At 37.4% G+C, this 16,913-nt stretch overlaps 1 protein-coding gene across 2 annotated transcripts; it reads left to right on the plus strand.

The window, feature by feature from the left end:
* Positions 1-425: 425 nt before the first annotated feature.
* On the plus strand, positions 426-16,424 carry tous (testes of unusual size). Of its 2 annotated transcripts, XM_067774982.1 has the most exons (8): positions 426-486; positions 4,745-4,841; positions 4,921-5,123; positions 5,188-5,271; positions 8,174-9,078; positions 9,143-9,312; positions 9,382-9,516; positions 14,363-16,424. In XM_067774982.1, the coding sequence occupies exons 3-8, from the start codon at positions 4,939-4,941 to the stop codon at positions 16,388-16,390; spliced, it is 3,507 nt and encodes a 1,168-aa protein (XP_067631083.1). In that variant the 5' UTR covers positions 426-486; positions 4,745-4,841; positions 4,921-4,938; the 3' UTR covers positions 16,391-16,424. The 2 variants fall into 2 exon arrangements, with proteins under 2 accessions (XP_067631083.1, XP_067631082.1); XM_067774981.1 differs by lacking the exon at positions 426-486 and having other exon boundaries at positions 4,714-4,841.
* Positions 16,425-16,913: the final 489 nt, after the last annotated feature.

The raw sequence follows: 16,913 nt of genomic DNA on the forward strand, positions 1-16,913 counted from the left end.
ATCCATTTCTCTGTCTGACTCATCTCTACTCCTTTTTCCTCTCCCTCTGCTCTCTTCCTTATCTTCATCATATGAAGGATCTATACACCATGTATTGGATGTTTACTTCAAACTTTTTCAAAGATATAGCAGGGTACAGTTTTTCTAAAACGGGCGTGGTATAACCCACTTTCCCAAAATTGCATGTTTCTTTAAGTCTTTAATCTAAACGTTATAGACTAGGAGTTTAAACGAATTGAAGGTACTTTTTGACTGGAGGCGTGGCACCTCCTACTTTTGTCTTGAATTGAGATGAAAAGTATTCAATATGTTAAGTGTTCTCAGAGACATGTAATTTTCAGATGCTTCCCACGGCAACCGGTTCTATGTACTGCAGCGACTCGATATTTCTCCCGACCAAGGGCTATCATTTCAGTGCAACTCTATTTAAACGCAGTGTTTTCAGAGAATCACTAGCACAAAAATTGTGGCATGGGTCTTTTTTAGGTATGTATATATAGATACTTTATTTAAAAAATTTGTGAAACATGATGAAATTTTTGGAAGTGCATCTAGCCTTTTCCCCTACAAGTTTCTAGGGAGTTGATTAATTTGAACAATTTAAAGTTTTCAGCTAACGTCAAAGAGGTACTTCTATACATTCTTGTAAATGTCTGAGTTATTTTGATTAAAGAAAATTTGTTTAAAAAAAATTCGAAAAAATTTCCGGACTTCTTGTGTGGCACTCTAATGTACGTATGTAATTACTTACACACACACAATGTAAATTGCAAGCCGATTTGCATTTTGTTTACTGCTTTGCGGTATTTTTGGCGACTCTTTATAACACGAATGATTATCTAGATACAGACACGTATGTAGATACATACAGCAGCGAACACAAAAATAGCAGTGTCAACTTTTATAGAATCCCGTCAATTAAATTCGTCTTTATTTACTACTTCTATATATTTTGTAGCTAATGTGGTTTTCGAAAAATTTCGAACTTTTTAATCATAATTTTCTGAAATGTTTTAAGTATGTAGTTTTTTAGCCCAATCAATTTTAATCGCACAAGGTATGAGTTATGGATCCCTCAAAATTTATATAGACTTTTAACTTCTTTTATTAGTTCGTTAAATTTTTTTCCGCCATTTTTCATACACAATAGGGGAATCTTGCAATGAATTTTTGAGTAGCTTTCCGGAGAGCTAGAGTGTTGATACTTGAGACATGCATTGAAACCCGATTACCTAATTTAATATCAGGGAAAAAATGTTTGCTTGGTGGTTTAGGGGTCGTAAAAATTGAAAAAAAATTCCGAACTTGGAATCTTGTTTACGAGTAAGAAACATCCCTAGAACCCAGAGACCTGAAACTTTTTTAGATGGGAAATGGATCGAGATATTTAGAGTTTTTAAAAAGTCCATTTATACATAACACCTTACACATAGTTCAGGTCATCATTACAATGCAAAAAAAGGAAAAATATAAGAAGATACAAAATGTGTAAGTGCTTCCTTTATATATATTGCGGCGAATTTTAGCAACACTAAGCTGTTAGTAAATAAAGGCACAACAGCAAGAACATTAGAGAAAGCTACACTTGTGTAAATGAAAACACCAATCATCAATTACACACATACATGAAAGGCGACGAGAAGTACATGCACACACATAACCAGCAGCTCAAAATGAAGTACTTACTCACATATACACACGCACATAACTATGTTACCAAGCAGGAGATACAACAGTTCTAGAAAACGTGAAACGTCTATACCTGTGGAGAAATATGCGGACGAGGCAACTGAGAGTATAAAACAGCGCAAGCTGAGTAATAACTAATCAGTTTGATTTAAACACGCTATTGTGAAGTGAAGTATAATTTTACTACTCCCAAAGTAGTCTAATAAAGACCATTTTCAATACTGACGTGGAGCTTCTCTTCCAATTTCCGTCGTACTCCTCTCAATTTTTCCTACAAATTGGCGGAACGGAACCTAATTGTTTTATGACGACTCCGAACGGCATCTTCAAGGCAGATGAGTTGTCACGCTTGAAAAACCTTTTTTTCTAAAATATTGATGTTGCTTTGGTCGGGGCGTGAACCCAGGATCTTCGGTGTGGTAAGTGGAGCACGCTACCATCACACCACGGCGGCCGCCGCACTTGGGTAAAGTTTATATCGAAGGTCTATTTATTGCACTCTACCATTTCATTTTGGTTTCTCAAACAAATTTTTACAGTGGTTATGTAAAAATTTTAATATCAAAGTTCAATTGTTCTGGTATATTTATATGAAGGAGGTATTTAAATTTTTTTTTATTACAATTTTTTCTCTGATATTATTTTATATTATCTTCCAGATGATGGGCGGATAGCTTTATTATCTATATGGAAAAAAGTCTGAAACTCCCATCGGAAAAAAAATTGTCAAAAATCAATGCGAATTTTCTGAGACCTGTACTTTTACGTTGGTAGACTAGAATTGATTGGACTACAAAATTGCAAATTCAAAAAAATTTAGAGAATTCCAAATGAAAAGAATGACATTCAGAAGTTTTTTCTTAAATAATCGAAGATAAAAATAGAAGAATTTAATTGGCGAAATTTGATTTAAAAAAATGTCCACTACTATTGTCATGTTCGCTGCTGTATATATATTTATTTTTGTCTACGTAGTGGCCGAAGTTTCAATGACTCTTCGGTATTCTGCAAGATGTCGAATGTAATTTCTTTTTATATTCCTACTTTTTTTAATAAAATTTTCTTAGTACAACTTGCAGATGTTTCGCAAAATGACTTGGTGTGCGCACGTATAAATAAAATATAGGAAGCGTATGGCAGTGCGTTTTGTTTAATTTTAGGTTTACTCTTTTATTATTCTTTTTCCTGTCGAATATTATTATTTTTTTTTGTTTATTTTTTTTTTAAGTGTATTGCAAAAATATCTTGGGGAAACTAGTGCCAAAAATATTTGATTATTACACAAAGAACACCCCTGAAGTCACCCACTGTAGGCTCGTCCGTATTACAGCATATTAAAACTGCTTTTGACCCGCTTGTACCTTAGGGGTTCGCGTGGTCATATAAAATCTTTCGCAAAAAATATAGACTCATACGTAAATATATTTGTTCCGGAGCATACCTGATATGCTATCTCTTCATAAATAATTGACTTTGACAAGTGAATGAATCCACCCTTTGCAGGGCGGGTTAGCTTAGGTTGAATTGGCCGGTACGCGAGGACCTCACGTAAACTGAATGAGTCCATAGTGCTACCGGGCGTGGTGGTGGAACGAATATTGCACTCCATTTCGTCCCTACCCCTTAACAGCTCTCAGCTGAGCTAGTGAGAGCAAAACGTTAGAAAGCATATGTGTGTAGCAACCCACAACTCTGTGCTACCTTCCTGGATTCCAGGTCATGTATATAGGTGTTTGGGGCAATGAACAGCAAATAGTCTAGCAAGAAAAGTAGCAGCGAATCAGGGAAGAATTGAAGAGAGTATGTAGTACAAATTGATATAAGGCGATCATTAAAACTTCAAAATACCGTCGTTTTTTTTTATATTTTATGCCTGTAAATTACTCTAACACTGTAACCTTACTACACATTACCAGAGTGCTAACTAGGTATTAAATATTTCATAACAAGCTGATAAGTCGTCGATAACATTCCGATGAAAAATTCACAACACGCCGATAACAAATCCATAGCTTTTCGTTAACAAATTCATCATTTTTCCATATTCGATATCATTTATGTAACATATCAATAGCTTTTAGATAAATAGTCGATAGTTTTTCGATAAAAAATCGTTGACCTTTTCACAGCAAACTGCGAAAACAAGCCAATAACTACTCGATAATATACCGATAATTAATTAGCAGCACTAATATAAAAAGTCGATTTCTTTTCAATAGTAGATCGATAATTTTTCGATAACATGTTGACAACATTGCGCTGTTAGATCGATAGCTTTTCAGTTACAAACCGATAATTCATCCATACAAATTCGGCAACTCGTCGATAACTTTTGATATTGCTAGCAAGTTACCATATTTCCATAACAAATCATTAATTCATCTATAAGAAATGGTTACCAACACCATCTCCCGTTGATAATGCACCGATAACTCTTTGATAACAAGCCGTGTGTTTTGGCTTCGGGTTTGACTGTTAGTCTTTCATTTCCTTTCCTTTTCTTTCCTTTCCTTTCTTTTCATTTCCTTTCCTTTCATTTCCTTTCCTTTCCTTACCTTTCCTTACCTTCCCTTCCCTTTCCCTTTCCCTTTCCCTTTCCCTTTCCCTTCCTTTCCTTTTCTTTCCTTTCCTTTTCTTTTCTTTCCTTTCCTTTCCTTTCCTTTCCTTTCCCTTCCCTTCCTTTGTCTTCCTTTCCTTTCATTGCCCTTCCTTTGTTCTCCTTTCCTTCTTTTCCTTTCCTTTCTTTTCCTTTCCTTTCTCTTCTTTTAAGTTGGCATGGAAAGGCACACACATTCTCACTTGTTGCTCATACGCACCGTCACCCCTGCCAATTGCATACAAAAAAGTGATAAAAGACTGTTAAAGCTGGCTAGTCGACCTACAACACATTTTCGTAATTTTTGAGTGTTTTTTTCAATTTTTTTTTTATACCTTATTATTGATTTGATCAATTCGTTCACGTCAAAAACTGAGAATTTAAATTTTTAAAATCGTACATTTTTACTAAACATTCACATATTTTTCTCTTCTATTTCTGTGCGCAAATTTTGATAAGCGTTTTTTGCGCCTTCGTACGGTCGCTAAGGCATTTGTTGGTAGCTATTGTTTAATCAATGAGTTTGTGAATTTCAACAGCAAACAAAGGAACTGAAGTAAGTGAAGGAATTTAAGGAAGTGCAGGAATTTTATGAATTTTTCTTATGGTATATTTTTGGGGTATTTCAAATTTAGTTTCATACAAATATCATCATGGATGCCAATGTTGCGGGTGATGCAGCCGCATCTGCTGTTACCATCAGACCAAAAAATATTTATGGCTTACGCACAGATGTTGTTGGTAATATACATTTTAATTTGGCCCAGGAAGTCATTTATCCAGTGGAAGGCGTATTGGCATTTCATGATTATGTCAGCAATAAGCAAAGATTTCTTCGGTTTGTTGATACTGAAATTTGAAATTGGGGTTGATGTGCATTAATGTGAGTACTTCCCATACAGATTACCTGAAGGCGTTATTCCGGAATATATTGCGATGAGTGTGCAGCGTAAATTATTGGCAGTTATTGAAACGTTGCCGAAAGTGTAAGTATGCGTAGGGGAAAACAATTTTTTTTTTTTTTTTTTTAGTTCCACTCGTCCATCTGATTGTTTTAGAAGGGAGTGCAGCACAAAATGGGCCGCTTTGTTGCAATCACTGGCTTGTATGACCTTTTTTAGCAGCTACAAGATCAGCTTTTTCTTCAGCTTTTACTTTAAAAACTCAGGCATTGAAAACGAATATATGTTTTAGCCAGGCTTTGGAGCACTAACTTCAATTTTTTCTGTAGGGAGCAAGCCTTGCCGTTCCTAACTAGGCTACTTTATGAGGTTTGTGAGAAATATATAGAAATGTATAGGTTTGATCCAAAGACCTGCTCTTTCGACCATTCGTGTCCTGTGAGATGCTGAGAATCTGTTCTTCCATTATCTAAGTTAACGCAAAGCAACGTATGCAGTTAGGTTAGGTTAAGTTGACTCCACTTGGGCTACATGGGATCCGTTGTGTACCAAGTTAAATAACAGCGAGGTGAAGCGTAATTACTTAGAAAATAGCTGTAGTTTAGAATGTTCTAGAAAAATCCTAACACGTAAGGTTTAAGTGAGAAAGCTGCAGAGCATGGACCCATAGGGATCCGTTAGAGTCTCCACCACCAAGGACGAATTATCCTTAGAGAATTGAATGATTTATGCAGACCACCTGCCATCCATTTCCGGTCAGATGGATCTCGCTACCCAGCGAGATCTAATGACTGCCTAGAGTTTTTTTTAGCTGATTCGAGGATCATTTGTCCAGGAACAAACTTCAGGCGGCCAGCGTTACAACGAATTCTTGGCAGCCGTCTACGCTCGGTTCAAATGCAGACAGTAGTTTGGTTTGATGCTGTGTGTCCTTATTAGCAGAGCAAAGTAAGTTGTCAGTTTTTGTGTGCTCCGATGGTGGTTTTCTTGGCGCGCTTTCCACCTCTACGAGGATGTTGCAGCTAAAACCTATGTGGCAAAGGCAACGTAGAGTTGTCATACAATTTTAAGGAATATGTCCTTAGGTGGTTGTGAGTTTTGCAACTTGCCATGGGAGGGAGGAAGACAGCGTTTTTGATATAAGCAGAAACCGTTTCGAATGCGTGGCCTAAACCAATTTTCAGTAGAAAGAATATCTGGAAAGATGAAGGAATAGGCCTAGCAAACGGCAGCCTACATTATTCATCTCGGGTTGTAGTAAATTGTAAAAAGTAATCGCAATTTGGAGAATTAGTTAAAATCTGGAAAAAATAATCATAAATCTCAAAAGGTTATCGAAACCTCAAAAACTAATTATGATTTCAAAAGAAGTGATGGGAATCTTAGAGAAACAATTATTTAAACAAGTTAATCACAGGATTTTAAAGCCGATCATGTTTTTCAATTAATGGTCTTAATTTTCAGTTTCCCTTTCGAATAACCTACAGCCATCTACATTCGGTTCAGTTGCACACATGCGCACTTAGAGAGCTACGTGAAAATTGCCGGAGATATTGCTAAACCCCTTGACCTAGACCAGGGTCGGTTTTACCGCCCCCCCCCCCCATGGGCTTACAACGACTGAATTTTTTCATAAAAAGTGGTAGATGGTAGTTAAATATGGTAAATGTTTCTCTTTACTCCCGTTTCTATTAATTTTTATCGCAAAACTAGTCTTGACAATAACGGATGCTTACTATGAGCTTCCATTTGTTCAAAACGCTCCCCATAGACAATTCCTGCGCACGCTCCTGACCTCGATTATTAAAATAATCCGACGCAACCTCAAACATTCCCATATCAGCATACAATCCTCTATCACACCACAGTTGAGCTTAGGGCTTTAATAACCACTTTGCTATCGGTATAGATGTTGAATTATCTAACCGTTATAGCACCGGGAACCATCACATCCGCCGCAGCCTTAATAGCGGCCACTTCTGCTTGAAAACATTGTAGTGATCGGGTCACTTAAACTTCTGGCTTACAACGAGCTCCTGACAGAAGTCCCTCCTTCCTGTTCAACTTAACCCATCTGTGTACCAGTTAGCCACTGCCTTTTAGCTCTACCAGAAGCTCGTTCACTGCCGCAACCGCGAATATAAGAAACCTTATGGCCTGCCTTTGGATACTTTTATCTAGATTGTGGTTCCTGCCCGCTCCGCTGGACCAATTCTTTTGCGCAGAAATTTGTTAATGAATTTGACCAAAGAGCCCTCTACTTATAAGCTAACGAGGGCATGTTCAATGGCTCCAGGCAGCACATTGTTAGGCGCAAGAAAGGCTCCCCGAGCAAATTCTTTGTACTCTCAACGCCCTATTTTTGCCTTACAATCGAATAGAGAGTTGCTTCCGGTGAAAATCGGCATGCTGGGATACCTATAGTAACTTCGAACGAGTCCTATCCCGTAGGTATAGATCAAAAAACCACTGAAACGTTTTTGGTAGAAGCGACGATATATTACAGTCCTTAAGCGACACGTGAGACCTCTTACGGGCCTTTGGAATAAAACTAACTTTGACCTTGTTCGATATCAAGCCCGTTTAAAGCAATTAATGTAAGTGATGTTCATGTGAAATGCCCAAAGAATTTTGAATTTGAATTCACTTACAATCAGTTAAAATCAAACTCAACTAATCATCTCCTTACCTGAACGGCGCTTTTTCATAGGTTAGCTATGCTACACTGCCGTCCTTAGCAAAAAGGTAGTAAAGTGTAAAAAGGAAACTTTAAGACTTTTCGAGTAAACACTACACTTAAAACCTTATTTTCTCTTCCAATCTAAGTTCTGTGGTACACCTTACTGCCTTTTTTCTGTGCACGGGAGTACAGTCTTCGCGCCTAGAAAACTCTTAACCAATTGAAGAAACTGTCCACCACCAAATACTTCCTTAATCATATCTTGTTTACTACACACTTTTTGTTCTTTTATATATACTCAAACAGAGGCAGTACAATTTCCGTTTACGATTTGACAACACTCAAAAAGCGGCGTAGTCTACCCTTCCCCCATCCCACGGCAAAAGCTGCATACATGTCGTTCACCTGTGATGCCAAAACCATTGTCCTACTCACCAAACCTCCGGAAGAAGTATTATATATGTTAATATTGGATAAAACTGGTACTGTAATCGAAAATCGTCCCACAATGAGTATGACACGTGGCACGGTCGAATGTTTCGCATGCAATCCACAAGATCATTGCGCAGTCGCCGTAGCTGGTGATGGTGTGCTATTATTGATGATCAAATCTGAGAAAGGCATTAGTGTTAGCAATAATATCAAAGTTGATTTTCATACAACATCAATTGCATATTTAGCAAGCGATATGCAATTGATTGGAACGAATCACAACGAATTGATTTTAATAGAGAATGCTGAAATTAAGCTGCGACAAAAAGCGCATGATGCTGAATTGATTGATATATTGTGGGATCAAGATCATTTGAATAAAGAATTGGAACATAAAACACCAACTGAAATGAAATTATATGACACAAGCGTTGTATGTATGAGAGCATTTCAACGTGGCTTCGCTTTTGCCATATTCAATAAGGTGTTCGTTTTTGAGCGTATTTCAAAATTTAAATTAGAACGTAAAACCATCTTAACAATACCTTTTGGTTTTGCACCCGAACAAACATATCAAATTACAAACTTGGCAATTTGTTCACGTCAAGAAACGGTGATTGTCACAACAAAGCATGCGCAAATCTATGTTGGTGTATTAATTGTGCCAGAGACATTGAAGGCAAAAGAATTAAAATTTCAACCACTCGGCGCATGGATACATCTCTCGGATATAACAAGTTTATCTGTTTGCTCATGGAAACCGATTATAATGACTGCTTGTAAGTGATTTTCCCATTCATAGTTTTTTGGTTTTGTGTGCTAATTTTGCCATACCTACTTCAGCTCGTGATCAGACTGTGCGCATTTGGAATTACGAGACAGAAAAAGTTGAATTGGTTCGCAAATTCCAAGTTGATGTAAATATCGTCGAACTGAATACGACAGGCTTAATGGCGGCTATTGGGTTTTCGGATCAATTGCGTATCACACAAATATTCATGGATGAGTTAAATGTAGAATATTTTAGTAGGGAGTTGAAAAGTTTGCGTGTTATTTAGTTTTTTCTCTTTCACTTTTACAAGATTATTAAAACGTACAACTTTCCACGCTGCAAAGATGTCAAGTTTTCAAATTACGGTCACTTTATGGCTGCTGCTCATGATAATATGATAAGCATAACATCTGTTTATAATTTGGAAATTATCCAACAGCTCAAGGTTAGTAAAGGCATAGCAATGTATCGCCACACAAAGCAACAATCTAATACATAGTTGTAGGTATGTGATATTAAGTATGTCCGATGCGATAAAATTGATTTTCCTGTCGCAGAGGATCATGATTATTCGCTTGTACACGAAATTGTACTCGAACGTATGGGATTCGGGTTTTCTTTTAGTTACTCGCAAGTATGTACATCTTATTATACAATATTATGTCATATCTCAGAATTGTGATATCACATTGCATCTCATTATATCATAACATTACATTAGTCAACCGAATAATATCAATTAAAAAAAGTTTATTTATCAAGTTATATAAAACATACAAGCCCATAACATAAATATAAATTCATTCATATCATGCCCAATTATCACAGTTTATGTTAGCCAGCCGCATCCCCCAGTGCCATATCAGATAACAGGTACGACTATCATATCCTCATCACATAGTTTCATATCAGATATTCATACATATATGTACATATACGTATCATATGCAAGCACTCTATATCTAGATTTAGCAAATTACATTTGCCTATACCATAGAAAATCAAACAAGAGGCTATCATTTTATCAAGTAACATGATATCACATCACTCCTCAACACATCGTGTCACATTAGGATTTCACATAACCAGCAAGAATTGTCTTATAAATCACACGATATCACATCACATCTCGTCATACCATTACATATCAGAATTTCACATCACTAACGAGCAGACACATCACCAGCCTTTGCGCTTACATTTCGCCATGATTTCAAGTCACTCAAAAATCGTCTTGAATTTCATCATATCACATAAGAAGATATCACTCCATATCCATTATCAGATTATCATATCACTCCTCATCACATCGTGCCATATCAGAATTTCAGCCCGCACTCTCTTACTTTTCATCATATCAGGATGTCACATTTCCAACTAGCATTATCCTTGTTTCATATTTCATCATATCATTGTTGTGACATATCACAATTTCACATCACCAAGAAGCATTACCATAGATTTCTTCATATCACATGATATATCATGTTGTTGTAGCGATAAGGACTGCTTTGGAGAATTATCGATATTGATTGTCCTTTGCCGGATGCAGATCCGGTACGCTCCGGTAACGAGCACCATCTCGGAAACGATTTAGTATGACCACATGAAACCTTCAAGGCCATACCGCCCCCCCCCCCCCCACCACCTAAATCCGTGCCTTGGGGGTCGCCAGAGCCACCGCTGTTGTTGGGTTGGAGAAGCTATATTTTGTGCTATCAACACATTGAAAGGCTTGCGCTACACAACCCCTTGAATCAATTTGGTATTTTAGTCGCCTCTTACGACAGGCATACCGGCCGCGGGTATATTCTTAGCCCCCTGACCAGCGGGGGGACAAGATATCTCATCACTACTGATCTCAACAAATCATATAATTTAACACCACAAACGAGCATACACATCCGCTGCAAGCTTTATCTAACATTTCGTTATATCTCATGATATCTAACGCAAGTTTCGCACCCCAGGAGCGGATGTAATGAGCTAGCAGATCCAAAGTGGGTATATAAAATCGTTCCCTTGATCACACTCCCCAAAACCTTCGGGGAGTATCTTTATCGATACAATAAGAAAATTTTCACACCATTAATATCAGAATTTCACATCTCCAAGCGACTAACTTTACCCTAAATTTCATCATATCACATGATATCACCACAATTCTTAGCAAATCGTTTCATATCAGAATTTCACAGCACCAACGAGAATTATATCGCGTGATGTGTTTCTTCACATGATTGTATGTTCGTTAGCATTCCACCACCCATATCTTATGATAACAAATCACATCTCCCAATCTCATATCCAAATTTCACATCACCAAGCAACATAATATCGTTTGCACATTGTTATTACTTTGTAATCATACCATGCACATCATACTCCATCACATCGCAGCACACAGTATCGTTCCTCATATCATATCCCAATCTTTACACATCACCATAACATCGCATCCTAAATCAGCATCGATATACATACATATTGAACACAACAGCACCGATATTTTTCAGAAATATGAAACTGAAATCAAAACGAACCCTAAAGCGTTTTGGCTTTATGTTAAGTCTAAAAAATTGTGTTCTATTATTCCGTCTGAGGGATTCTATAAAGAAACCATTGCTTCGACCTCCTATGAGGCTGCAAATCTTTTTGCGGACTTTTTCAGTTCCAACTTTGAGTGTGATATTGAAGAAGCTGAAAACCAAGGCCCAGTCGTTGACTCTCCTATCAATTTCGGTGCTCTCAACCTAATAATTGATGATGTAATAGATGGAATTAGGAATATTAGTTACACAACACAGACTGATGTCGATGGTTTATCGGCCTGCCTATTTAAAAATTGTGCAGCTTTTGCTTACCCTCTATTAATTTTACTCAATAAATCGCTTGATAGTGGCGAATTTATCAATGCTTGGAAGATTACTTCTATTACCTCTATTTTTAAAAGCAGTAACAAGAATGATATTTCTAATTACAGACCCATCTCTAAATTGTCTACGGTTTCTAAATTATTTGAGTACATCGTTAAACAGAAAATGTGGTTTGCCGTTAAGAGCTTGATATCACCTAATCAGCATGACTTCCTTCCAGGAAGATCTACCACGACAAATCTAGCTATATTTTCAGAATTTTGTTTATCAGCTTTTGGTAACCGTTGTCAAGTTGACACTATCTATACGGACTTTTCGAAAGTTTTTTATAAAGTTAGCCACTCGCTTTTATTATCCAAACTAGCCAGTTTGGGAATTCACTCCATTTTTTTATCGTGGATAAGGTCGTATCTTTCATCTAGACGCTGTGTAGTAAAAGTTGACAAACTTCATCACGTTCTTTTATTGCCTCCTCTGGTGTTCCCCAGGGTAGTATTTGGGGTCCGGTGCTCTTTATTATCTTTATAAATGACATATCAAGCTGCTTTCGACACTCACAATTTCTGTATTTTCGGCTGTCACCAGTCACCTGGACTCTTAATAACGTTGTAGCCTGGTGTAATAGTAACCGATTACATTTAAACATAAAAAAGTGTTTTCATATTTCGTTCTCAAAGTCTCGTTCTCCCATTCCCACCTCATATTGTATCGAGGACTCTCAACTTTGCTCCTTTAGAGAAATTTCGGATATCGGTGTTGTCTTTGACTCCAACTTCTTATTTCTTGGTCCTATAAATTAGAGTTGTCACGAATATTCGGCAACTATTCGGTATTCGGCCTATTCGGCCACTTTTTGCTATTCGGTATTTGGCCGAATAATACGTATTAGTACGTAGTACGTATTAGTACGTATTACTCGGCCGAATACCGAATATCAAATCATGTAAAAAAGACACGTTATATTACACAAAATTATGTATTTATTTCCAAATTACAACACTTTAGTATTTAAAATTCATCAGTGGTAAGTTATGATGGATAGAAACAAGCTTTTCAGCATTTTTGGGTAGCAAACGATTACGCTTTTCATCGCAAATGTTACCAGCCTCAGAAAATAACCTCTCACTATACACGCTACTTCCAGGAGAAGAAAGATAAACCTTAGCAAATTTCGAAAGGTTTGGGTATTGTTTTTCGTTTACTAACCACCACTTGTAAGGATCGGCCTTCCGATCTAGGCGAATAAAAATCCAACTCGTTTCCGACAGCATTTTTCTCCACGTCCTCCTCATCATTATCATTTCGCATATTATCTGTAGCGACTTCCTCAAAGCAGTTCCAGAAACTGTCGTGTATTTCAGTAGTCCTATCATTTTCATTCAAGTTTCTTTTCTTATGAACTGGAGAAGAATCGTCATCGGTACTACTAGATTCATCACAACTAAGATTCATCATAACTAACTCGCCCCGACAAGCATGTATTTCGTGCCGAATATTCGGCGGCCTAATATTCGGCGCTTCGGCCGACAGCCTTGCCGAATATTCGGTATTCGGTATTCGGCCAATTCACTATTCGTGGCATCTCTAATATAAATTACATAATTGCTAAATCCTACTCAATGCTTGCATTTATTCGCCGGTTTGGCTCAGATTTTAAGGACCCTTATACACTGAAATTATTGTATACGAGTTTTGTACGTTCAAAGTAGAATATGCTGTCTTTATCTGGAGACCTTATTATGATTGTCGTATCAATAGGATTGAACGAATTCAAAAATCTTTTATTCGATTCGCTCTTCTGTCGATTGGGTTCATGGATCCGTTTCCTTCGTACACTGCTAGATGCCAGCTAATTAACTTAAAATGTTTATACTCCAGAAGAATCATTCTGTCACTTTCTTTTGTTTATGACATAGTTCGTGGAACTATTGATTCCTCTGCCTTGCTAGAATGCATTTCATTTCATATCCCAGCCCGAAGCTTGAGGAGTAATGACATCTTTTTTATTGATCGAGTTAGAACAATGTATGCTTTTAATTCTCCTATTCTAAGATCATTAAGAGAATTTAATTTGTACTCAAGTGTACATGATGTTGATTTCTCTCTACCAAAAACTAAATTTAATTGTTATTAAATAGGATCGTTAATTAATTTGTAATTTAATGTTTTTATTCTACTTAGTCTGTATGAAAATGTATATTTTCTAGATGTCTTAAATAAATAAATAAATAAATATTTTAATTATTTTATGACCTGGAATTACTAAGGCTTTAAAGTTAGGAAGTCGCTGTAAGTCCGTAGATCTCTCTTTCGTAATTTGGTTCATATTAGAGAGCAAGTTGTTTGTTGGAGACTATTTACGAAATATCTGGTAAGACAAATATACAAATTTTAAAACATTTATTTTCATTTCAGGGACATAACGGTACAGTACTTTCAATTGCCTGGTCCGCCACAGACAAATACCTTATATCAGGTGGCGCAGAAGGTGCCATTTATCAATGGGATGTAGAGACTGGTGATCGCGTTCAGGAAATTGTACAAAAAGGTACCGAATATCGTTCAGTTTGCTGCACTTTCAACGAACCACTCTCACTCTATGCGGCCACGAATACGGGAGTGTGGCGTGAATTCCAAAACTCCGAAATAGTGCGTGAAATTGTTGTACCCTCGAAGGGGCGCTCACCACTCACCGATATGTGCCTATCACGCTCGGATCTCATTATGTTTGTGGGCAATGAAGAGGGTGACCTTTTCAATGTACAGCTGCCATTTATGGATGCTGGTGGGGCTTCTTGTATACTCTATCGCTTTTTCACTAGCCAAATCAATAAATTACTTTTCTCATACGATGGCACCTTGCTGTTGGCCGTATCGAAGAACGGCACCTTAGCTATATGGGCCATGGACAATATTGAAGGTAAGGTGGCGCCTATGGATGCTGATTTGATGCGTAGTCAAGAGGTGCTCATACCACGTAGCATATTACATGAAAAAAATGACCAGATTATTAATTTGGAGACACGTTTACGCCAACAAGCCGAAGAGTTTCAATATCAATTAAGTCAAAATGAGATATTCGATGGGCAACAGCTGGCTGAGGTACATCGCAGCTATCGTCAAGCGCTCGAGGAGTTAAAAGAGAAGAATAATGACATTCAACAAAAACACGCGGGAGAGTTGAATGAAATGACATCTCGTATAAATGAATTACAGGAAGAGCATAAGAAACAGCTGGATAATTTGGCTAGTCAGTACTCAGAGCGTATGTTGATCGAGTATCAGAAATTTAGCAATTTGCGTGAGAGTATGCTATCGCTGCGCGAGAACTATGAGAATAAGTTGAAGACTTCGGCAGGTATATTGCAGGATACAGTTGAGGGTCTAGAAACGGACTATAAGCGTCAGCTCGACGAACGCAAAGAATTAATACGCGGTCTAATGAAAGAGATGCAAGATAAGAAACTCGAGTTCTTTGAATATTGCAGGGAAGTAGAAAAGGAGAATGATCGCAATATGGTGCAAATGCAGTTAAAGTATGAGAATAAATTAAATGATGAACAAAATGCGACGCAGCTGTGGCGTGGTAAGTCGGGTGTCTTGGAAATGCGTTATGAAACACAAAGTCGTGATAAAGAGAAGCTGATCGAAGAGGTCGATACACTCAAGGAAGAACATCATAAATCACAACAGACTATCGCACGTTTAACACATTCTATTGAGGATTTGATGAAAGATATATCTGATCGTGATTATGCCATCAATTCCAAGGAGAAACGTATACAAGAACTCTTGCACAAAAACCAAGAATTAGATAAATATAAGCAAGTGCTCTCACATAAAATTGCCGAATTAAAGGCACAAATTGAACCGCGCGAGTTTCAAATTAACGATAAACGTAAGCATATTCTCGAAATGGAGAATGAACTGGAGGGTTTGAATCAAAACAATATACAATTGGAGTTACAACTCAAAGAGTTGAAAGACAAATATCTGAGCAATGTTGCGGAGTTGCACGTCGAACGTCATCGCGCACGAGCGGCACGTGAATGCATTACAAGTATTTGTAGTGAAATTTATCATGTTGCCGCATTTGTTGATCAACCGAAAAAGTTGCAAGTGCAAGTTAAAGAGCTATTTCAACGTCATGCCAGCGATGATGAACTGAAACGGCATATTTCATTGGATGCTGAGGTGCGTGATGAATTTCAACGGCAACGTGCTCAAATTGAACGAGTTTTGAAAATTCAACGTAATCACCGTGCTGGCCAGGATGAGGTTAAGAAGTATCAAAAGTTGTTCCAGGAAAATATTGTGCTGCTTAGTGAAGTAGATCGTTTGCATGATGAAAATACGTTTTTGCGTAATCGCTTGAAGAAGGACTTGGCCACTCAGAGATCTTCTAGAATGTTAAAATCATCATCCCTCGTTACGAACAAATAAGTGATGCATGAACAAAATTATTATTTTCTTTTGTTGTGATATATTTTATGTCTATTAAACACATGTCTTAAAACATACTACGAAAAAGCTTATTGGTAAAAACTTTTTTTTTAAATCTGCTTGCTTTGCGAAACCGAGAGAAATGTAATGAAATTTTTATGAACGCATGTACTAATCTCAACTGCGCATAGAGTAGAGTGTTGAAGTATACGCATATGGGGAAAGCTTTTGATCGTCATTCACTTGGAAATGGCCAGGGCGATTCTTTTGCATGCGGTTTAAGTAACTCACTATTTCCGGGAGCTTACGCCCAAGTATCCTTTGGGTAGTAACCAATCGGGGTATATTCGTTTCTAAATGATAATGGTGCCGGTGTCCGGATAGTTTATGTCCTCGTGAAAGCAAAAGCTGGAACGCACTTTTGAGCGCTGTACCCAGATTGATAAAAGTCTTTTAAGTCCAGGATAGTCAAAGGAAGTTTGTTTCGCCCTACAGTTAGAAGGTTTATCTCCAGCGATGAAAC

The sequence above is a fragment of the Eurosta solidaginis genome, chromosome 3 (assembly GCF_040869045.1).
Source record: "Eurosta solidaginis isolate ZX-2024a chromosome 3, ASM4086904v1, whole genome shotgun sequence".
Classification (NCBI taxonomy): domain Eukaryota; kingdom Metazoa; phylum Arthropoda; class Insecta; order Diptera; family Tephritidae; genus Eurosta; species Eurosta solidaginis.

Bases quoted from the DNA above. Each gene is read 5' to 3' on its own strand.
- tous (XM_067774982.1), top strand. From the start codon at position 4,939: ATGGATGCCAATGTTGCGGGTGATGCAGCCGCATCTGCTGTTACCATC. The intron at 9,079-9,142 runs GTAAGTGATTTT...TACCTACTTCAG, and splicing joins ACCGATTATAATGACTGCTT to CTCGTGATCAGACTGTGCGC. The intron at 9,313-9,381 runs GTAGAATATTTT...CACTTTTACAAG, and splicing joins TATTCATGGATGAGTTAAAT to ATTATTAAAACGTACAACTT.